Raw genomic sequence first — 23,712 nt, forward strand, 5'->3', positions numbered from 1 at the left:
CATAAGTCAAAAATAACAAATTTTTAAAGGTTTTTTATTTACTTCAGCTTTAAATAAATAAAAGAAGAAAAGGTGAGGTATGTGGAAATATCGGAGGTCGTTTCCAGTGGTTTCGGCTCGGTCTTGGTGGCACCCTCGTCGTGCTGTCCCAGCACCTGGTCCGCTTCTGCTCTTCCTCGTCCTGATCCTCCTTGCCAACGCTCTCTGTCTCCTGGCAGCTTCCTGCAGCTATATTATATAGTCGTCGATTTTCATAAAATTTTTATCGAAATTCTGAAATATTTATTTATTTATTTATCTAAAGCTAACAAATAGTATTAAACTAAGAGCTAACTATGGGTAAAGAGCCATAGCATCTAAGGCCTTTGGCTCGCGGTTTGTGTTGGTTTAGTTGTATTTACATTAATTACATTGATACAATGAATAGATATTTACAAAAGAATAACATAAACATACATACATAGGTGGAATCATACATAATTTATATTTACAGCGGCTTCATATTTTGTAGGTAATTTTACAGTTGTCTAGGAACTTGAGGATGTTTTTGGAGTTTTTATTTGAGGCCATATCTGAAAAATGGTGCTAAAATGTTATAAATGTTATAATTTTTTTTTCTAAAAATATATCAAACATTTGTATGGCAGCTATATGATATAGTCGTCCGATCCGGCCCGTTCCGACATATATAGCAGTGAGATCATATAGAAGACTATATGCAAAGTTTCATTCAGATAGCTTCAAAACTCAGGGACTAGTTTGCGTAGAAACAGACAGACGGACATGGCTAGACCGACTCGGCTGTTGGTGCTGGTCAAGAATATATATACTTTATAGGGTCGGAAACGTCTCCTTCACTGCATTGCAAACTTCTGACTGAAATTATAATATCCTGCAAGGGTATACAAATAATTAAGAATATGTATTAAATTAGATTTTTTGTTGTTTTTTTTATAAATGTCCCACAATCTGGGTAAAGTAGCCCCACAATTCCCAACCAAATAAGAATATCCGATCAACAGATCATTGGTATTATTTGTTTTCATTTATTGAAATTTTTAAGTCTTTTGCTTTTTCATATACATATTGTTTGTTTTCATATACTTTGCGTTTTTGTTATACTCGTATTTAATATTTTAGGTTTTGGGTAGTTTTGGCTCTATAAATATGAATAATTATAGCTAATTGCTTTTAAATTAATATTCCTCAGTGTGTAGGTAAAGAAAACATATAATTTACATAGAGCGCACTTAGGGATGTATGCATGTGCATATGCTAATCGAACTACACCCATAAATCGCTTTCGTTATCGCTAGAGAGGATTAGATAAAAAAGTGGGGTAAATTGGTGTTCAAAGTGTTCTTTTTTGGAGAGGGAATATATTATGCTTTAGAGAATAGTTATCGTAGATCATCGCGTGGGTATATACAATTAGTTTTAGAAACTTATTTTAGTGTGTAAGATCCAAATGTTTGATTTATTTACAATAATTAATAATAAGCAGAGAACGAAGGAACATTTAAGAATTCACTAATTTACTCGCAAGCTGTACTGTGTGTGTGTGTGTGTTGGGTGTTAAAGAGAAAATGGCGTTCGGTTCGTTTCGATTCGGATTATACAGATATTCCACTCTATATAGGCTATATAGACTTTATATTTATCGTTTTCGCTCAATAACTAAAATGTACAATAGATGACTTAGACCTCCGTCGACCGTCCGTTCTCATCCGTGCGCGAGGCCTTCCGTTCTCGACCCGGTATGCGTCCAGTTAGGGGCTGGGACTGCGCTTGCGCCTGGGCTTGGGCTTGGGCCTGAGCTTGAGCTTGAGCCTGTGCCTGGGCCTGCATTTGTGCTTGCTGCTGGAGCATTTGCTGCTGCTGCAGCATGTAGGCGGCCTGCGACTGCTGCACAAAGTTGGCATGCGTATAGGCCTGCATGCCGGGCGCTGCATACACATTGCTGGGCGTGGCAATGGCCGCCGTGGGCGGCATGTTGAAGCGCATCTTGGCAGCCGCCGCTGCATTCGCTGCGGCAGCAATTGCGGCGGCGTTCTCCCGCGAGGCGCTCGAGTTGGTGGTGGACTGGAACGAGATGCTCATGCCGCTGTCCAGGGAGCCAACGCTGCCGCGTCGCTGCGGTTTCTCATTGCCAACTGAAAGAATATAATATCATAAATAAATGTGTGCCCAGAATTGATAGAGAGCACGTTTCTCGTCACAAAAATAAAAACGTTCTTTTAAATAAAAACAAAGCTATTCTATTTAATGCTGTTAAATTTTGTTTCAGTATAAAGCTACGAGTATAACAGTTTTAGTTGGATACATTCGCTCTAGAAATCATATTAGGTGAACTCACACTGCTCGTGCATATCCAGGAGACTGTTGCTGAGCGCGCTGCGCTTCAGCTGCTGCGAGGAATCGGCCGAGTTGGGTGCTTGCTCGCCGGCAGCCTGGGATCCCGCCTGGTAGGGACAGGGACAGACCTCCACGTCGGCCACGCCACTGTCGCGATTCTCCGCATTGCCCGGCGCCCGATTGCGCGCCGACTTCTGACGCTCCAGCTCCGCCTCGATGCGCAGCGACTCCATCTCGTCCATCTCGCTGATGGACTCCTTGAGATCCTCGGCAAACTTGCAGCGATCGTGCTCGTTGCGGGCGTTGAAGGTGATCAGGATTTTGCCGTCCACCTTCTGCGACAGCTGGATGCAGAACGGATAGTTGGGCATGTCCAGCAGGGTGACAACGGTGCCGCACAGCGGGAAGCTGTTGCGGAACGTGTACGTCACCGAGGTCTTCTTTTTGCTAAAGATTTTGGTGATGACCAGCAGATCGTTGAACAGGAACACCTCGCGCTGATGCACGCCCGGCCGTTCCTTCTTGTTGACGTCGGGGATCTCGTACAGCCGGCAGTAGCAGACGAGGCGGCGATGGGGCAGGGCCAGATTCGGCTTCTTGCCGACAATGGTCGCCTGGACCTTCATCACCTGGGTGACGTGGTCGCTGCCCGGCTTGAATTCGTCGGATTTGACGCGCTCGTAAATGCCACTCAGCATGTCCTTGTCAATGTCATGGCAGTCGTCGATGCCGCGCAGGTTCTTAATAAAGTCCTCAACGCGCATGCGTCGCTCCGGCTTCAGATTGGGCGTATGCAGATCCGTGTTCAGCATGATGATGGCAAAGGCCAGGACAAAGATCTGAGGGGGAAAGCAATGGGATTAGTCTCAGAACCTATTTTGATTCTATGAAAATGTGAAAACTCACCGTATCGGATGATCTCAACCGCCCGACAATGTCTGCGTTGCACTCACAGTAGCGCTGCGAGAAGATCTCCATGAGGCGCTCGATCTTCTGCGCCTCGCCGGGCATCCGGAAGTAGGCCTGGAACTTTCGCAGTGCCACATCCACCTGGCGGCCGGACAGGTCCAGCTCCATGGCGAAGCAGCTGAGCACAGCCATGTTGAACTGATTCTGCAGATTGCCCAAATACTCGCCGATCATCTGCCGGGACAGCCCCTTGCGGGTTATGAGGAAACGGGCGACACCCTGCGGGGTGTTCTCCAGGAATCCCCGCCGGATCAGATAGGTGATGCCCTTCTCGGGCTTCTTGTTGAACAGATTGAGGCCGACGCGATACTGTCGCTTGCGTATCGTCTCCGACATCTTGTAGTTCTGCGCCACGCCAGCGGCCGCCGCTGCTGCCTGCAACTGCTGCTGCTCGTGCTGTTGCTGCTCATGCTGCTCGTACTGGGCGGCACTCGTGTGCGAGGAGATGGCATGGTCGTCCGTTGGGGGCAGGGCACCCACCGCAGTGGCTGCTGCCACGGCTGCCTGCATCTGGGCAGCGTAGACACCGGCACCGCCGGCAACCACCGTCACTCCAGCTGCTGCCGCTGCCGAGTCTGCAGAGTGCGTGGAGAACTGCTGGGAGCTGTTCAACGCCGTTCCGCGCTTCCAGGTGTGCGGCGAGTTGCTGCGATCCGAGCCCAGATCGCTGTTGAGGTTGCGTTCCGCTGAGGTCACACTCGAATCCGATCCGGAGCTCTGCACGGACGTGAGGCTGCCGTTCTCTGCCGTCTTGCACAGGCCATTTGTTCGCAGCAGCGACGGCGGCGGTGGCGTCTGGCGCTGCAGCAGAAGCAGCTGGCTCTGCTGCTGGGCCGTTATCGAGCTGGTCCGCTTGGGCACCTCTGGGGGAACCTTCTTGCTGCTGCCGCTGCCACTACCACCGCTACCGCTGCCGGTGCTGCCGCTGCAACTGGGCGTGGGCGTGGTGCTGCCGCCCTTGGGCCGCATATAGATCTGGGCCGCCGAGTAGTAGGGCGTGTGCGGGGAGTGGCCGCTGGTGTTCACCCACGAGGCGTTCAGCGAGGTGTCCGCCGAGCTGGTGGCGTAGCTCAGGTCGTGCGGCGAGCCATGGTAACTGGTGTAGTACGCGGCCGGCGTGGGCAGAGCCTGGGCGTTGTAGTAATGCGGCTCGGCCGCGTGCAGCAGATTTACGTGAGGATGGGAGGCCAGAGCGGCGGATGAGGTGACTGTAGAGTTGGCTATGGAGGCGGGTGAGGCTCCTGGAACAGAGGATTTAAGTTAGGTAAGGTCTTGGGTGTATTTCTAAATTTTGGAAGTACCGAAAATAAAGCATTTTCAATTGATAGCTAAAGACCTTCTTTAAATATATTCTTAGAATTTATTAACTTTTATCAAACTTCTTTTTTTTAATTTAAAAATATTCAACACAAAGAAGAACCATTAGCTATTACTGACACAGATTAATAACAGCTTTAAAACAAAATTTTAAGACGCAAAAATATTATTTATGACTGCTTCGACCATTTAGACGAGTTGAAAATGATGATAACCTTTCGTTTGATTTTGAGTTTTGAAGGCCAAACAAATATTTGTGTGAAAATCGAAAGACTTTATGCTTAATTGTTATCTTTGCATTTTTTACGCTCAGTTCTCAAAAACTCTTATTTGCTGTGCGATAAGAAATATTTACAAAATAAACATATTTCGAGGAAAAAGAATGTTTACCCGCCAGCTGAAGGCTCTAAAATATTTAAGAACCTTAAAGTTTGAAAAAACTTCTAAAGAGAAGCCTTAATAATTAAATTAAAATAATTATACAAATCTCACTTTCTTACTAAGTTTATCTTTTATATATTTACTAATGCAATTTTCGGTACGTACAATGACACTGTAAATAATATTCCAGGTGGCAAATATAAACTTGGAGCTTATCGCTCTCCACTCACCTGACTGACTACGCGGTATGGGACTGCAGTCCAGCTGACGTCGCTCCCGCATGGATAGCGATCGGGTGGGCGGGGTCCTTGATAAGCCCGGCGATGCTGCTCCCGGCGGACCCGCCATGATGGTGACACGTGGCTGCTGCTGTTGCTGAAGCTGCTGCTGTTGCTGCTGCTGCTGGTCGAGCTGAGATTCCGTGGCACTTCCATATGCCGATGAGGAGGAGGCTCCACCCTCCTCCGCCAGGCCCAAGCTGCTGGCCGTAACCACCATTCGGCGGCTGAGCCGCTTCTCCGCCTTGGCCATGGCCGTAATGGAGGCAAACTTCTTCACCATCATGTAGTGACGGAAGGCGCGTTGAATGGTCACCGCCGCGTTGCGGGCTCGCACTCCGCCGTACTTGCGCTCCAGCAGCTCGATCTGCTTCTCGAGCAGATCTTGGGAGAGTTCGTAGCTGTGGGACAGACAGATGATCGACGTTCGATAAGTATTCGTATCATGGGAATTGGAATATCCGTCCGGTGGCCCTGTGCTCTTGTGGGTTTGAGAATTTGCAAATGACTGGCACTGGCGGAGGCCCCATACCCCGACCCAAGCCCAGACCCACGAAACCGATAAGATAGCGCCACGAGTATCTTGGGAACCAGTCCCGCCGCCTCTCTGGGCTATCGACCTGATTACAATTCGCTTCTCGAGGGGAGGCAATAATATTATTGCCTATTGTTGTGACTTTTATGCCACCAAGAAGCAATCGATCTTTTCATTCTCCTTGTAGTTAGTCAGCAGCATAGAGAACTATTTTTGGGATCCGCCTTCCCCCGGGGAAACATAGAATTTCCCTACTGAATTTCATCAGAAGATGATGTGCTGCAGTCTCGCAAATATTTACCCAACCGGCGCTATCTTGTGACGGTGCCTAATCTAATAAGATACCTTCTGCCTCTGCCTCTATATCCAAGCGCCTGGGTATGGTGACTTTTTAAATTCCCAAAGAACAAAGTCCGAACTCATCAGACTGACGAATGGTCAGTCAATCCCCCAAAGGCACACTTTTACTTTTCCAGATAACTAATTAGATAAGTTCCCAGCTCTCAGCTTGATGGATTGCACACGCAAATGCTCTGATAGCCTCAATTATTGTTTACAGAATCTGTCATTTTCTATGGCATTTTAATAATATTATTATTGGCGGCTAATTTTAAAAACAAAACCCAAAACTAAGCATTGCGTTTCGCATTTCTTTGTTTATACGCAGCACATTCTCTAGATAATGAATATTTAATCATGCGAATTTTTGGCTATCACCGCTGATAAGGTTTTTGACAGTGTATAAAACTCTAAAGTTACTGCTTAGGCTATGAATAATTTATTGCTAAAAACTGATAAACGCACATATCTGATTTATTAAATTGAATTAAATCAAAGCTATCAGTCTTGAAGAAACTTTCTGGAAAAAGATTACTTAATAAACGTAATCTAGGACTAAAAATATATACCTTTTCCATAAAGATTAGTCATAGGTTATATTTTTAGAGACGATTTAGAGGTAAGATTTTTCTTTTATTTATAATTGTGGTTTTGAGATTGAATAGATTGGTATAATTGTTTTTAATCTATAAAGAAAGCGATAGTAGCCTTACTTGTAGTCTGTGTATCGACCTTTAAAGACTCTTATATCTTGGTTTTCTTATCTATTCATATTTTCCAAACCATCTGCTTTTCATTACCTCAAATTATAAGCCCTTGAAATATCTTCATTATTTGAACTGCAGCACACTTTAATTGCATGATAAATAATTCCCAGAAGCCTCTTCTCCTGTTCTCCCTTAAAATACACATTTTGTTTGTCCATAATTCCCACACAACTCCCCAATTTCATCCCTGGCTTATGACTTTGAAGAAATACTCACGCTGACTGAGCTCGCGTTCGCTTGAGGACATCCCCGCCATTCCGGATGGAGTTCTTCTTGTGCATATTCTGTTGCTGCTGCTGGTGCTGCTGCTGCTGCATGATCACACTGGTGGCTCCGGCTCCCAGTCCCGTGCCCACTCCGCTGCCGGCAATGACCACCGCTCCGCCATGTCCATGATGATGGGCATGATGCCCGTGGCCGTGGAGCATGTGGTGGTGGTACTGACCCGTCGCCGTGACCTGCATGTAGTGACCAGCCTGGTGGAGGTGCTGTTGCTGCTGATGCTGGTGGTGGGCCTGCGCCTGTTGCTGATGGCACGTGGGATACTGTTGGATCTGGTAGACCATCTGTGGATGCTGTTGCGCAGGATAGTTGATGGCGGCGGAGGAGGAGCTGTGGGCGCCGGGCGCATAGTGATTCTGCAGGTAGACATAGCCACCGACACTGGCGCTATCCGTGCAACTGGAGGCGCTAGCGGAACCCGGCTGTTGCGCCCCGGCCAGCTCATATTGGGTAGAGCCACTTCTTTCGAGGCTCTTCTGGGGAAAGCTGCAATGGATAGAAACGACGGGAACTGATTAATCAATTGTTGTATACAAGGTTTATGGCAGTAGAGGGTGTTATTAAGGTGAAGTACTCTTTTCAATATTTCATTATCTAAATCGGAAATCGATATATGGCTGTTGAATTACCAGTGTTTATTGCCACATATTTCTGAGTAAACGTAATATTTCCTCTATAAATAACTTAAGAAAGCTTAAGTCTCTTTAAAGATAATAAACAAAATAAAATATATGATTTAAATTCTAGATTAATGGCTCTTTTGCAGGAATTTCAAGTTTCTATGTTCAAAACAAGCCCCATTTGTTGTTATTTATCAAAGACGTCCCACCGATAAGAGAACTTTCGTTTTCGGGGTCAGGCGACAACAATGGGTTCCTACCTTTCGCCAATTATAAAACCCGATATGCAAATGATCATGGTGGGGGCAATATCACAAAATGCTCAAGATTTATGCACTGAACGGGGTTGGTTGGTGTCTTCTGGCCCAGAAGTCGCACATAAGGCACAGTTATTGACCAAGAGGAATGGAAGAATCACAAGATCACAGGCCGCTGCTAGATCGTTAATTAATACGCGACTCGCGATCGCTTTACAACGATATTCAAATTAAATATTCGGACGTCAGAGGAAGCACTAAACAGAACCGAACCGTCGGCGGAAGACCTATAGAGCTGACACATTGAGGTGCTGCTATAAGGTATTATATGGTGGGAAGGTAACGTCCGATCCCGGCGATGTTCGCGTGTTAACTAAACCGAGCGCTGGCTCGGAAGACCGAGAGTGTAGGAAGAAGACCACTGAGCAGGCGCGTCGGCGTTTCTTCCCTTGGTATCTCCCTATCTCTCTTTATCTCCCTTCCTCTAAAACGTGTTTCGCATGGCTCATTTAATTCCTGTGAGTGCACTGAGAGAAAATGAAGGGGAGAACTATAAATCTCGAAACTGAGACATGAATAAAGTGTCAAAAGTTAACATAAAAGATTTTAAAAATAAGTTTCAGTATCAATAATCCGATTAAAATACTAGTTTTAACAAAACTTAATACAGAAGCTAATAATATTTTAGCAAATTATCATTGACATAGTATTTATTCTATATTTTACATTAATAAAATTATATAAAAATAAGTTCTGAACAGGCAAATATTCTTTAATAAGAAGCATAAAATATGGGCATTTCCATAATGTCGCACGCGACATTCGTACGCATTCAAATCAAAAAAAAAGTATGGTACATTTAATTTTTTTTATTTTTATAAATGTTAACTTATAGCTCTTGCCTAGGACTATAATTGGTGCAAATGTTGATTTTGAGTGTTTGCTCAATTTTAAGAAAATTAAAAAAAACTGAAGGATTCGCACGCGACAAAAACAGAAGTCACTTTCGCGGCGAGCTGTTTAAACACTGATTTCAACGAAACGGCAGGGACTATTTTAATGAAATAAATTTTAAAATATGATGAAATAATGTCACTTTCATATGCTTTCATTTACAAGCAGAAATATAGCGTAGTTTATTTTTTATTTAATTTTAATCATATTCGCACGCGACATGTCGCACGCGACATATTTTTCCATCATACTTTGCATGTAATTTTTACTATTATAAGTAAATTGGAAGAGCATATATCTATTTTATTTCGACATTTCGCATTCTTCTAGTGATATCAGTAAACAACAGTCAAAGCATAATGACTCGGTTTGGATGTAATTAACAAAAGAAAACAGGCCCATTTTTATGATGTTTTTCATCAAAATAATGAAAAATCGTGTTTGCGCAAATATGCATTCGAATATTTCGAAATTTGTTTTAGAATATGATAAAGCCCTTCAAATTTAATCAATTGGCCTTTTCCTAATGTTACTATGTTGGAAAAAAAACATTTTAGAGAAGTTTTAGTGTTTTGGCCGCGGTTGACCTTTCTGTGGAAATGCCCATATGTTGATATTTGTTATTGTTTTTATTCAAATTTTAAATTACTTAGTATTTTCTTCCAGTGCATACGCACACCTACATATAGCAATCCCACACAAAAGCGGGGATACACGAAATGCATCTGTTTTGTTTGGCCCTCGTCGGGTTACCCGAAAAAAAAGAACAATTGTGCTACCCCTACATGAAAGAAAAGCGGAAAAAAATATAGAAATCCTAAGCGTAAAAGGATCCATTATTGAAAGGAGACAGACACAGACAAAGGCAAAGAGAAACAAGGACAGGCAGAGCAGTCTGATCGGCCATATGTTGCATGGAAAGTGAAGGAAATGATTAGCCAACGATGACAAACTTATTGATCGGAGCGAAGCAAGGACCCTAGAGGACCCTATAAATATACCAACACTAACACACACAGGATGCATTGGCAGAGAAGCAACAATTGGGCAGATAATAAAGGAGATTTTGGCAGTGATATATCCAGGATGGAGCACTTTAGAGGGGATGCCTGCGTAGATTTTTCAGCAGATGAAGAAATAGTGCGGGAAACCTGGGAAAGTACCTTAATGTCTTTACTGAATCTATCAATATTTTTGTGATTCCTTAAAGTAAAAAGGTCTTTTTATGTTATAAAAAAATATATTTTGTTCAGATTTATAAAATTGTTTTGATTTCTAAAAGTTAAATACATTTTAATGTTATTCAAAAATATATTTTCTTGCGATTTTTAAGCTGATAACATTTTTTATGTAGGAAAATTAACCGTATCAGTTATAGTTCCTTCTTAAAATACTTTAAAACAATCTCCTGATAATTGATTTTCCATCGGCTTAAAGCCAAAATAGATTTAGCCTGAAATTATGATTCGACGTGCCAAGAAAGTCGTGCAATAATTCATTATCTACGTATGCAATTCGAATGGCTTCCAAATCCGAATCCTCTTGAAATCATTTGCCGCAGCGGGACACAGAGAGAGAGATCGGAGACCAGAAATTTCGAGGGCAGCTGCTTATTTGCACCTAGCAAAAACAGGATCAGCAGGATCCCGACGGCCGAAGGATAACGAAACACACAAATTGAAAGGGGCATCCTCGTCCATCTCTCTCCCTCTCTCGGCCAGTTTTCCATCTGCACCTGGCGCGGCTTTGTGTGGGCTTCTCTTATTATTATTTCTCTTCTCTGCTTTTGCTTTTTGTTTTGTGTGTTTCGAAAGGACAACAACACAAGGGCAGGTAGTTTTCGGGGCTGGTGAACTCGAAACTCGCCTGTTATTGTAGCCACTTCTCTCCGCATCCCTCTGATTTTTTTAGGGAGTCCTGAAAACATCTGCCACACGTCGCCCTAATTGTTTGCGTTGCACATGTTCAGCTGTTGGAGCTGCACTTCCAAGTCCAAGTCCCTCTGTTTGACCAAGTATCTGTTTATCCCAGTATCTAAGTATCCCGTGTCTCACAGCTCGTATCTTGTATCTCAACCGCTGTCGCTCGCGAGCCAAAAATGTGCCGTGTGGACTTCCTCCTCTACTGTTTTCGTATGCAACAAGTGTCCAGCGACGAAGACGACGTGACCCACTCGCCGCCGTAATTATTATTGATTTTACATTAGTTTCTTTATGTGCATTATGCGCAAAGGGGGGGCTTAACACTTATTATGGAGTGTGCCAGACTTTGGGGGTTGGGGTTGGGTTGGCCGGCAAAAGAAAAAAAGTGACTACAAAAAGACCGATTCCGATTGCATTTTCCCTTCCTATAGGGAAAAGCCCATTAGACAATTGAATTGTTTCTTCGTCGTGTTTCTCGGGCTGGCAAGCCGATCTGCGGATTCATAGGATTGGCCTCCAAACGCTCCTGCCTCACATCCGTGGTTGACTCCTTGCCCTGAATAAGGAAGCCCAGGGAAATGCAGGTGATCATCAGGAGCAGGCAGGCGTACACGGCCAGGAAGTAGTTCACATCCAGATCGGGATTTTCGGCAGTTTTAAGGTGGTGCAACATATTCGGGTCCATGTCTTTGATTTTTTTGTTGTTAATTACCCAAGGAATATTGGAATTATATTAAAATTTTGACTCTAATATTTAAACATAAAATTTGTTTGATGAGTAAGATGACATAAAGGTAAAGGAGAGTCTGACTTTTCGTAATATTATTCTGAACAATTTTAAATTGTTTTTTGTATTATTTATTATTCAGTGTATTTATTATGTAAAATAATTATGTCTGATCCATTATAAATTATTCGAATTAATTTCTTAATTTTAATTGTAAATTCTTTATTAAATGCTTAAATGTTTTTAATTTCTTAAAATATCCCAATTGTATCTACCTTACAGTAGATATTTTACGAAAGTTTTACATTTATATATTTAGCCCAAAAGTATGCCCTGAATGTTGTCATAAATATATACACATGAGTGATATTGAAATCCACTTGCATTCCACATTCCACACACCCCAGTAGACAAGTTTCAAACCCTGACTTTGCCTTTTCGAAGAATTTTATATTTTAAAAGCATAATTAAGGAAAATTATATTATTATTATACAAATATTCCATATAAAAATTATGAACTATTTTGTATACTTTAATATATATAAATATTCAACAAATTACCCTGATCGAATTTTTATAAAGAAAATCTTAAAACCCAAACTGATTTAATATTTATATTCCCACTCCGTAGTAAAGAAACACCAGTAGTTAAGTAAGCATCCAGCAATTCTTATTTACGTAGCACTCCGGATACCGCGAGTAAATAATTAAATAAATAAGTGGGTTTATCTCGGCCGATATTTGCTGGGCTGTGGGCCAAGAATAGTCAGACCATAAAGCAACGGCTGCAGAGCCCCAAGAACAATGTCGGGGCCCCCATAAAGATAACGGATAATAACAAATGGACGCGATAAGCATTTCACTTAGCCGAAAATTACGTTTGATTCGCATTATTTCAAGAATTTTAAGTACTTCAAATCAGACAGATAGGGTTTTCTATTGTGAATTCCTTGAGAGTTATTTAAAAATAAAATGAAATATATTTATCCCTGCCTAGTAACCTGACTTTACCCCTTTTTTTTTCCAGTGCAGCCACAGCTGAAGAGCTAATGGTGTCCAGGAATTCGAGTTGGAACTCCCAGTGAGTGTGTGGCGCTTACCTGACAGCCGTCACATGGTGCGAGGTGTGCGTCTGCGTCTCCTTGTGCCGCGTCGACAGACTGACCACCGTCACGTGCCGCGTGGCTGTGCGCACCACCCGGCGCACCCTGCTCCGTCCATCTCCGACAACTACCACAATGGGCGGTGGTCGCTTCTCGCTGTCGCTGCAATATTGCAGGAAGGACTCGCCCCCGCCCAAATCCGAGTGACTGGAGTGGAGGTGGCTGCGAGAGGAGGCGGCGGAGGAGGAGGAAAGGGGCGCCGGAACGGGCAGCTGCTGGCGACGGGATTTGTGATTGTCACAACGAGACATGATGGCTACGGCAGCTAATCCTCTTCTGGCTGCGAATCGGGGAATAAAGGAGGGACGACTCTTGCTTTCGCCCGCAAAATCATGCAATTTTCTTATTTTTTATTGCCCGGAACTTTTCCTTTGCTGGTTATAACATACACACTCGTTGATTATTCGCTTTGTTTTGTTGGTTTTGGTTACTACTTTCGTTTATTCATTTGCAAATTGATTTGTTTTGTTCGTCGTGTTTTGTCGGGGTTTCTTGATTGGGTTTATTAATTTATTTACGTGCGGCTTCGCATCATTCTTTGCCATTTTATCTTTGGTTTAGTTTTCGAATTTCATGGGTAGCGTCGCGCGTCTACATTCTTCTATATAATATATCTCTTTTTTCGGTTGTTCAGAGTCACAGAGCGTTGGAGGCTAAGATAAAGCATATTTGTGGTTCGATAAGTGCAATTTGTTCACCGTGACATTTACTTCGTTGTTCGCATATTGCGCATACGCCACGTTTACGACGGGTAATGCCCTTCAAAACGCTTTTTTTCATTACAAAATACCATTTAATGACTTCTAACCAGAGGTTTTTGCCAGACACTTTAAAAAGAGAGCAAGCTTCAGAATTTTGACTTAACTTTGCTCTACATTCGCTGATTATTAATTAAAACATTTATTTAACAAGGCTAACTAGCCTTTACTTGTTATTACCTAAATCAAAGCCATTTTTATTATATTTTTCATTTGAACTGATTCACCTTTCCACATGAATCACATGGCAAATAAGGACAGTTATGAAATTAATTCAGTTGACATATATGGCCTGTTGCGGAATTTAGTTTCATGTCGAAAAAGTTTAATTGGCAGCAATTCCAAATTCCAGTTCCATGCAAAAAACTGACTCAGCTATTTAAATGTTTTTAATGCCGCTTAAGTGTATCATTAGATACCCAAGCTTTTCTAAGTGCATCAATCATTCAGACGAGACAAGTTTTATATGTTTATTTGGTGGGCGTTGTCCATCAATTGTACAATGTTCTCGGGATAAAAATAACAATTGATCGTTTTTAAGATAGCAAATTCCAAGTGGAATCAGTAATATTGGAAGCTTAAAACAGTTTCAAGAGATCTTTGCTTTGAAGTAAGTGTTTTAGTGGCAGAGTTTTTATTAAGGAGCTATGTTTTCATAGGATAAGAAGGCTCAGACACTTCAGGGTTTTTATTCAGATTATCAATAGATTTGTTAAATTGTTAAGGCAAACCGCCTTGAATCGACTGCAAACTCAAACAACTTCTTGTTAATAACGATAAATACACTTATTTTAAATGTATTTAAGATTAAAAACACTATTTATCACTGATCAGAAGATAGTTTAATTTACTTCTTCATCATCTTAACGATCACTTCCCCTTTGATTTAGATAACTTAGTGGTTTTAAGTTTTAAAGATCGCCATATAGAGTATTGCCGTTCGAACATACCCTGCTACAACATGAACCCACTGGGTACTGAGTACCGAATGACACTTGCAAAAGCGTAATTGTTTTTGTTTATTAAGGCCTCAATGGGAGAGTCGACGACGTCGCCGTCGTCGCAGTTCGCAATCGCATTCAATCAGCTTTGCGGCTGTTCCGCTTTTTAGGTCAGCGTCGATCGGCGATCGCAAGTAAAAGTCGCAAGTTGTTAACTGCAGGCTAGAAAAAAGCGAAAAACCCATTGGGGAGAGAGTGGAAGTGTGGAAGCGTGCGAGACTGGCGAATAAACAATATTCAAATTGAATATGTGAGACACGCAGACATTGATTTGGCACCAAGTCGGCTATATATTGCAAGCCAAGATACGATCCGATCCGATCCGATGCGATCCAGACACCAGACCTCGAAAACGTGCCTTGGGAAAGTGTGATCTGGCAGTGGGCCCAGTGATATTTTATTTTTTTGTTCGGGAGCAACACTACCGATCGTGGGTGATCTGATTAGCTGATTAGTTTTATTTTTATTTTTTTTCACAACTACTGACCTGATCCACTTTGCACACAAAGGTTGGCCCCGCCAGCCGCGTGATCATAAATCATATGAAAATTTATGTGCGAAGTGCGTGAGAATTCGCAGTGGAAACAATAGAAAGAAAGGGAAATAAAACAGACTCACACATGAGCCAAGATCAAGATCTTCGGAGTCGCACAAATATATATAAAAGCATATAAATAAAAATATGCATGTATGGAAATCTTGACTAACAAACACAACCCACACACTTTCTTTACACAAATCGCTGTCGTAAAGTTCAAGAACCTTTTTCGAGAGCCTCGAAATCTCGAGAGCTTGAAAACGATCCAAGACATCTTTGTTACAATTGTGACAACACTTGCCACTGTCTCTGTTTCGGTTTCGTCATACATACACCCAGCGAAAATAAATAAATACACGCAAAAGATTACTTTGGAAATAAACAAAATATATATGAACCCAAAATAACTCCCTTTTTATTGCAATTATTGTAAGTCTTTAGAACTAATTATAACAACTATCTATTTATTTCAATTTATAGGCGTAGAATTTACCAAATATTTTAAGCTAAAAGCTTGTTCTAGAAAGATTCTAGATTAAACTAAATATCTTCTGCCAAATATCAAGGCAAGCTTTACACAAATTCGGTCCAAAAAAACCTTAGAACCACTTTTCTTATAATTAGCACTGTATATATATTTTTCTAGGTGTATCTAGGGTACCTTCTGTACCAGAACCAACTGAATCAAGTAAAAAGCTGTTCAAACAAACGAATTTCGCTGCGGCCGGGCGATAATCTCACGAGCGGGGCCCAGCCTTGGAACAAGTCATGGAATTATTGGCCAAAACAAGTCGCCTACTGCCAATAAACGCTTCAGGGGAGTTCTCAATCACAATCGCTTAGAATGCTGCCGGGGCCCACTCACAAATCGCAAACAGAAAAGTCAGGCTCTGCTCACAAAAAGAACAACTGAGCGCTAAAAGCTGAATATTTTCGTTATTTAGCAACTATTAGTGTTTGTTGCTATTCGAGTGGTTTTTTTAGCTGCTGCCGCTGTTGCCTGTGACTAGAACTGTTCCAACTTGTTTCTGTTGTCGTTTCTTTTCTATTTTTCTTTTTCGGTTTTGTTTTTTATTCTTGTTTTTGTTGTCGGCTTCTGAGAAACTTTTGTTTGTAATTGCAATTTTGTCGAACAAGTTTTTCGTTGTTTTAAAGTTTACAAGAAAACTTCAAACTAAGCTGGTTTGTGGTTTACTTTAAATTACAGTGGTGCTTAATTAGAGGACTGTGGATTTGGTTTTTGGGTTAATTTTAATTTGAAGTAACTAGATTTCAATTTGGTCATGGTGTTGCGGAAGTTTTGTAATCATACATATAATATTTATACTTCTAGTTGAAATTCTTCTGGCTTAAGCTTTGATTTTACGAAAGTTTGGTTATAATTTTGCTGCGTTAAAGACTCAGCAAAATATTTATATTCAAGAGCTTAATTATCTTTCTTATTACGAGCTATTGAGCCTAAAATTCTCAAGCAATATTTCAAACAGCTAAATAGACCTAGAATTAGCAAAAATTTTGTATAAATTTAACTTCAAATTAAGCTTTTTAAACCTCAAAATAATTTAACATTTGACATTTATTTCCCCTTAAAATATATTGTACTTTTAAGACAGCTATCATAAAGTCATGAGTTTGACTTTTGGCTCTAACAAAAGCATTTTTTTAAATTGACTTGTCACTTCATTTAAATAAAAGTATTTTATTTCGATTGAGTTGATTACTTAAGCAAAGGGGGTTCTAAGTACAAATTATAATAAAATGGTAAACCTTAAGTACAAATTCCACTTTTGTTTGAAAATGTTACCTATCAAATCGGATAAAAAAAACTGCCTTTTTTGTGTTTCTTTTTACAATCTCCTGTCTATTTAAGCTTATTGGCGCCATTAATTTTAATTGTATTCTGGAGTTAAGCTTGGAGAGCAACCACTGTTTATATAGTTAGCCCGAGCTGCATCCGCTCTGGAGCACGACAGCGAGACCGAGACTAGGGTTCCTATAGTAGCTGATATATAGAAGCTAGCTCTTATTTCTGTTGCTGCCGCTGCTGCAGATAGCAGAGCTGCCTTTGTTTTACAGGTGTTCCACTGCACGAGCAGCAAAAGCGGCAAAAGCAGCAGCAAATGCAGGTAAGAGCAGCAGAAGCTGGAACAAAAACAGCAGAAACGGCAGCCACAATCAGTTGCAAAGCTGTTTTTTCTTGCTTGTGTTGTATAATTATTTAATTTATAATTATTTGTTGTACGCTCTCTCGCTCTCGCAGAGGGGAGTTTGCTGCACAGAAAAAAAATGCATAAGCAAATGCGATAAATAAAAGTTGTATTTCTTGGAAATGCATTGTATTCTTAAAATATATATCAAAAATAAGAAAATAAATATGTACATTAGAAGACATATTTGAATAATATAACTGTATTTCAAAATATGTGTGTAAATTTTCTCAAACTGATCAATGATTCTATTGATTTTTTTCTGTCTGCAGTATTTTAGGTGAATGGGAAGTTGACGCGGGGCGGTGGGGCGGAAGAAGGTGTAGAAGAAGAGGAAGAGGGACAGGCAGACAGCCCGTGCTCAATGCTTTTTATTCACTTTCGTGTCATTAGTAACGGCGCACGTAACAAAAAGCACCAACAACACACAGGCGCACCACACACACTCCCTCTCTTGATGCACTCTTTCGAGCTCTCTCTCTCAATCGGTCTTCCTCTCTTTTAGCCATTTTCTCGGCGAGCGGAAGAGGAAGTGGAAACAGAGTGTGCAGCAAACGTCGAATGCGGCGACGCAGCGTAATTGGGTGGCAAGCGATTATACAAGCCTGGCCAAAAGGCAAAGGCAACAGCAAAAGTCTGCAACTGCAGCAGACAGCCAAAGTCAAAAAGACAAACTCAATATCAAAATCAAAAGCAAAATGATTGAAACGCACTGGAAAACGCATCAGAGAGAGGAGATGAAAGAGAAAGAGCTGAGATGAAAAGCACTCTCTGAAGAGCATCTTCAAGATTGACTTTATTTTTTTCGGATCAACGGCTTTCCAAGCTTTGTTTACCACTCTGAATCAGCTGATTAAGAAAATCAAGCACCAAAAACAGTTTAAAACGACACAAAAAGGTTAGTCACTCAAACAAAAATGTTTGTGGAATATTTTTATTTTTATTGAAAAAACGTGAGATAACTTATAGATTAAGGTTTAAAAAATTGGGTTTTTTAAAAGAATTTAAAAAGAAAGTTTTTGTGTATCTATAAAAAATAAGTCAAATTTACTTTTTTCAATAAATATATTTCAATATATTATAAAATATATTAAGATGTTAAATTCTTTTAATTATTAAAAAAAAACTTGGATGGATATTTTTTGATTTGCCGTTCAGATTACTCTTAAAATCTGGAACTAAATACGTAACCCGAAACTAATGTGGTTTCTGTTCTAGATTTTATGTAAGTCTCTTGCGAACTATAACATTAAAATGGGAAGACTACACACGTGTTTATTCCAACAAAGATTTCATACCGAGAAATTCAATCTCTGAAAAAATGATTATGTAAACATTGCTGGCAAAGTTCTCAAGTCTGAACCAAAATGAAGAAGAAATCCTCAAAAACGTTTCGTTTGTTGCATTTTAAGTGCCATTAAAAAGGTGATTCAAAAGTAAATTTGCAATGAATCAGCGATTTTGGCGGTCAATTCCTGATTGTGGAAGGTATGCCTTTTTGTTTTATTTTTTTCAGCATTTTTCAAAGGAATATGCCTCCAGGTTTCGACTTTGAAAATATAGTACACAGCACTTGCTGCGTATTCAATTACAAAATAATAGAAATTTCCAGTTGGATCCACACCACACTCGAAAATATACAAAAAAAAAAAAAAACTCACACACACGATTTATGTTGTGTTGGATTTTTTGTATTTTTTTTTTATTTTTCGTGTGTTTGCCGAAACGTAACGGGGCAGTGGCCGTGGATCCCGCTCTTTCTACCGATCCCGCTGCTCCACCTCCCTTCCTCCCACTGTTTCTTTCTCTTTCGCACCCGCTGCTGTTGTAAGCAGTGAACTCTTGGTACAGTGTACTGTGGAATATGAAATGCTTGCTTTAGTTGTTGATTAAAATGATTCAATGGAAGGAGCAGCCAAGATATGGGGTTTGCATCCCTGTCGTAAACGTGGCGTTCTTGTAAAATTAAAATAGATATACAGTAGGATGGAGTTCTTTCTTTTTTCAAGAACTAACAACTGTGCAGTTTATAAAAGTTAATAAAGTATGAAGAAACAAAACTAATTGTTTGTACAAATTATTAAAAAGATCTGTGACTAGACATCGCGTAATCATTAATATTTATTTGGTGAATTACTAAGGGATTTCAGTCTTAGTTGGGGTACAAGACAGTTTGAAGGTCTTCGTTTCGAATATATATTCTTTTCTGAATGAAATATATAGCACAGTGTTCAGTTTCTGGCTAGTGTTCACTGTATCTAGTTGTTTTTGTTGCTGTTGGCGGCGGCACTATTGTTTTTGTGATACTCGACTCTGGAGAAAGGCGATTTTCTCTTTAATTATATTTTATTTTATACATCAAATATTGTTGTTGTTGGTTTGTTTTGCTTTTTGTTTCATGGTTTCCGTTTTGCTTTATTCGGCTGTGTTTGGTGTTATTGCTTTGTGTATTTCTGTGCGTTTTTTTGATTACTTTTATTGTGGCATGGGGACACACAACGATGTCAAATTAATAAACAAACTCGCCTTGACAACAAATTTGCAACAGAAACAACAACAAAGTGCGTATAGGGAATTTTCGCAATATTATATTCATTTTTTTCCTCCTTTCATTTAGCACTCACAAACATGCACTAACACACACTCACTTTTATTTTGTTTGCACATCTATTTGCATTGAATTTATTAAAAATTCAATTTTGAAATCGAAACTTTTTCAGCTTTTCGTTCATTAATTGAACAATATATGCGTTGAAACAATAACAATAAAAACACACACACGATCAGCGACTGCGCCGCGAGCTGCGCTGCAGACGGCGACGGCGTTCGGCGACAGCGAAAGGTGTAACGACGAGCGACTAAGCGAAGAGCGTGTGCTGCCTCCGAAGCTTTGAAAAAGACTGCGAGAGGCAGAGGCACAAAACGGTATCCGGAGCTTGGTTGGGAGAAAAAAGAGCGCGCGAGTGCGAGTGCAGCTGTATGGGTGGAGAGGAGGTGTTGTTGTGACTCTTGTTGTTGTTGGTGTTCATTGTTGTTATTGCCAATAGCCAAGTTTGTGGGCCACTTAGAAAAAGCTAATATTGTTGCCATTATTATTACCAAAGGTACTAAGCTGGTATTTTCCACTTGATCGGTTTTTGCAAAATTTAAGCAAAAAGAAATTAGATAATCCGAAAAAAGATTGGGGAAAAAAGGTTTGGCGTTAAGGTTGTTTTTTTATTCTACCTAAATATATATAATATACTGACATTATTTACTTTATTCACTTATAATATTAACAGTTGAATATTTGTTTGAATTTAAAAATTAGTTTAAAGCCTTTTGTGTTTTTTTATAAAAGTGTACTGGTACAATAAATATTATAAATATATAATAATTAAAATGAGATATATTTTTTATATGATAAATATTGAATATATTATTTTAGCCCTTACTTACAAAAACTGTACTTCGAGAACTTTTTTTTTTACTTCCTGTAACTACAAAACCTTAACAAAAAATATACATATATTTAAATGAATAATAACGAAAATTAGACAATGGGAAACTACAAAATTCACTTTTTTTTAACCCCCAATGGCACTCACACACCTGTGCATTTTACCTGCACATTAAATCTGGCTCTCTCGCACACAGGTGAAGCGTCATAAGCGTTGACGTGTGCTGTCACAGTGGGCCTAATTGACATTATATAAGCCATTATTAAAGTGCAGCCGCCACTAGAAAGTAAACCTCTCAATTATATCCACATTATTTGCATTTTTAAACGAGCGAAAACGAACTCAATTCAAATTGAGGAGCTGAAAAGTTGAAAAGTTTCCAGAGATCTTCGCGCTGCACTGTGTTTTTCCCACTTCTCAGCTCCATTGTCCGATTGGGTAATTGCAAAACAGATCCGAAAACACTATACGCACACACATAAATCGACAAGCAGTCGTAAAGAGGTGTAAATTTGTATGCAAACGACACGAAAAACACTCTCCCAAGACAGTCTTCAAATTGGTGTATGGAATAAGAGCGAAGAGAGCATAGCTTTTAGCTCTCGGAGAGCGAAAAACAGCTGGTGCATTATTACAAGAGCGAAGATTTAAAAGATTGTAGATTTGATACCCTTTAAAAGCGATTTGAGTAAAAATGTATTATATAATACAGATAAGATCAAGCTAACCATCCAAACCTTTCTGTTCTTAAGGACGCAAGAACAGGTTGCGAATTATAAATAGTATTTTAAATATTAAAAAGTTGGCAGCTCTCAATTTTATACACAAAAATTTAGACAATTAAAAAGGCAAAGCTGAATCAATTTTAAATGTATAACATGTTTTAAACTTATGGTTACGTACTTAAGAACCTTTAATTTTAACCCCTGAGGCCAGGACACACCTTTTTCTGAATAATTAAATAACCTTTGGTCAAAGAGTTTCTATTTCTTTAATTTCTAAAGTACGTAGTCTTCGTATTATAAAAATACGAACTTAACCGATTATTAAACAGATGCTTATCTGATGTAGAAGGTAGTTAGTGTCTCTTAAAATTGAACCCCTGATCGCATGTGTGAAATGAAATTTAATACCTTAAAGTCTCAAAAAATGCAACCCCCTTGCGTTGCACAATTAGGGCCAAGAATATAGTACCCTACACAGAGAGGGTATATCGATTGTGACTGCGCTCAGAGTCGAACAATAAGCTGAGCTTACGTTACGCTCAGGTGAGTCACGAACCGAGCGAACCGCACCAAGCTGAAGGGCGAGCGGGGGCGCTTTACTGCCGATGTTTTTTATTGACGTCCATGTGCTATAAGCCATATGGACATGGAGATGGAGACAGAGAGGGAGAGGCATGTGTGCATGGCGGTTACTTGGTAGTTGTACGTGCGCTGGTAGTTGGCGGTTGGTTGTTGGTAGTTAGTCGCTTGCGGCGGCCCGCTAACAAAATGGGCAGCGTAATGCCTCACTGGCTTCGGCTTCGCCTCAGTCCGCTCAGCGGCTGAGCGGCTGAGCCAAGCTGAGCGTTAAGCCCGATGACTGTGTTGTGTGTGCTGAATGATGTGTGGAGTGTATGATGTGTATGATTGTCTCACGGTGTGTGTGAGTGTGTTTCAGACAACAAACCATTTATATCCGGACCTGCGGCCTGTTTTGACTTTTCATTGAAACCTGCTGCTGCACCGAAAACAATTTTGACTAAGACTTAATTGTCTTGTCAAATGATTATTTAAGTTAATGTCAACTTAACATAGATATTTAAAGTGTTTACCAATGCAGATTGAACCCACAAAAATGCATGATTAATAATCGTTTCTTGCTTCTTTAAACATTTGTGATTTATGATATATTAGGTATATTATTTCTTTCACTGCATGCTGCTGACGCTGTCATAGCAGCGGCATCGTTAAAACTCAAGTCGTAAACATATGCACACATAAAACCAAAACTTTTGCCCACTGCTCACTCCTCTGGCCGCTTCCTTCCTCTGCCTTCCTATGACTCCAAACCCAGCTGAGGCTGGCTGATATTAACGCATTAGGTACAAGGTACACAAACCCATTTGCCATACTTGTCTGGGCCGAGTCTCAGCTGTTATGAAACAATAAACAACCGTCAACGATGATGACAGCCCCCAAGAAACAACAAATCCCGCGGAGCGGCGAGGGTTGCCAAAGGGATTTTAATTAAGCCTCAGGTCTATCAGCGGGGGTAATTGTAATGGCTCCAAGTATACGAGCGGAGGAAAAGTGTTTAATTAAATTCTAATTTTCGTTGATTTGTGAGTCATCTGGTAAAGATACAAAGAAGCTTTTGTCAGGAGTTTTAAGCCAGAAAAAAAAACAGAAAAGAAGACGATATGACCTAGTAAAGAACAATACAGAACCTAGAACAAATAAAGGAATGAAGAACAATTTATTTTAAACAATAAAGTATATATTAAGCAAAACCAAACAATACAGAGACCAGATTAAAGGCCTAAAGAAGCTTGTTTTTTATTGTAAGTAACACTGAAGTATAAGGAAGTTCTATAAAACTTTTATATTCTTCATTTCTTAATATATGTTACTTTTCTTCGTTACCTTTCAATATCTCTATATTTTATTTCCAAACCCAACTGTTGAACCTCCCCACTGGCATATGAAACGCATTTTATATTTCATTAGTAAACATCGCGAAAGCTCTGTTGTGTGTAGTTACTAACTATGCGATTACCTCGTTTTCCCCCTCGAAAACCCCTCCTTATTTGCTCGCCTGACCTTAGGCATTTTGAACCCAATTTGTGAGCAGGCACAAAGGGCGGCGCCGGGGATGGTGGGAAAGAGAGGAGCCTATTCAAAATACAGCCAACCCAGC

At 40.4% G+C, this 23,712-nt stretch overlaps 1 protein-coding gene across 4 annotated transcripts in view; it reads right to left on the reverse strand.

The window, feature by feature from the left end:
- Positions 1–1,023: 1,023 nt before the first annotated feature.
- Positions 1,024–23,712, reverse strand: part of siz (Brefeldin-resistant Arf-GEF family protein schizo) — a 54,176-nt gene continuing 31,487 nt past the window's right edge. For 2 of the 4 annotated variants that reach the window (XM_041775275.2, XM_017182553.3), the window contains exons 2-6: positions 7,158–7,709; positions 5,253–5,701; positions 3,262–4,565; positions 2,357–3,194; positions 1,024–2,153 (exon numbers count right to left, since the gene is read on the reverse strand). In XM_041775275.2, coding sequence (XP_041631209.1) covers positions 1,699–2,153; positions 2,357–3,194; positions 3,262–4,565; positions 5,253–5,701; positions 7,158–7,709 — 3,598 coding nt within the window. In that variant the 3' untranslated portion in view covers positions 1,024–1,698. Of the gene's footprint in view, positions 2,154–2,356; positions 3,195–3,261; positions 4,566–5,252; positions 5,702–7,157; positions 7,710–8,103; positions 8,157–12,804; positions 13,521–20,019; positions 20,257–23,712 lie in introns of those variants that run through there. The other 2 variants (XM_017182551.3, XM_017182554.3) reach the window with 2 other exon arrangements.

The sequence above is a fragment of the Drosophila kikkawai genome, chromosome 3L, assembly GCF_030179895.1.
Source record: "Drosophila kikkawai strain 14028-0561.14 chromosome 3L, DkikHiC1v2, whole genome shotgun sequence".
Taxonomy (NCBI): domain Eukaryota; kingdom Metazoa; phylum Arthropoda; class Insecta; order Diptera; family Drosophilidae; genus Drosophila; species Drosophila kikkawai.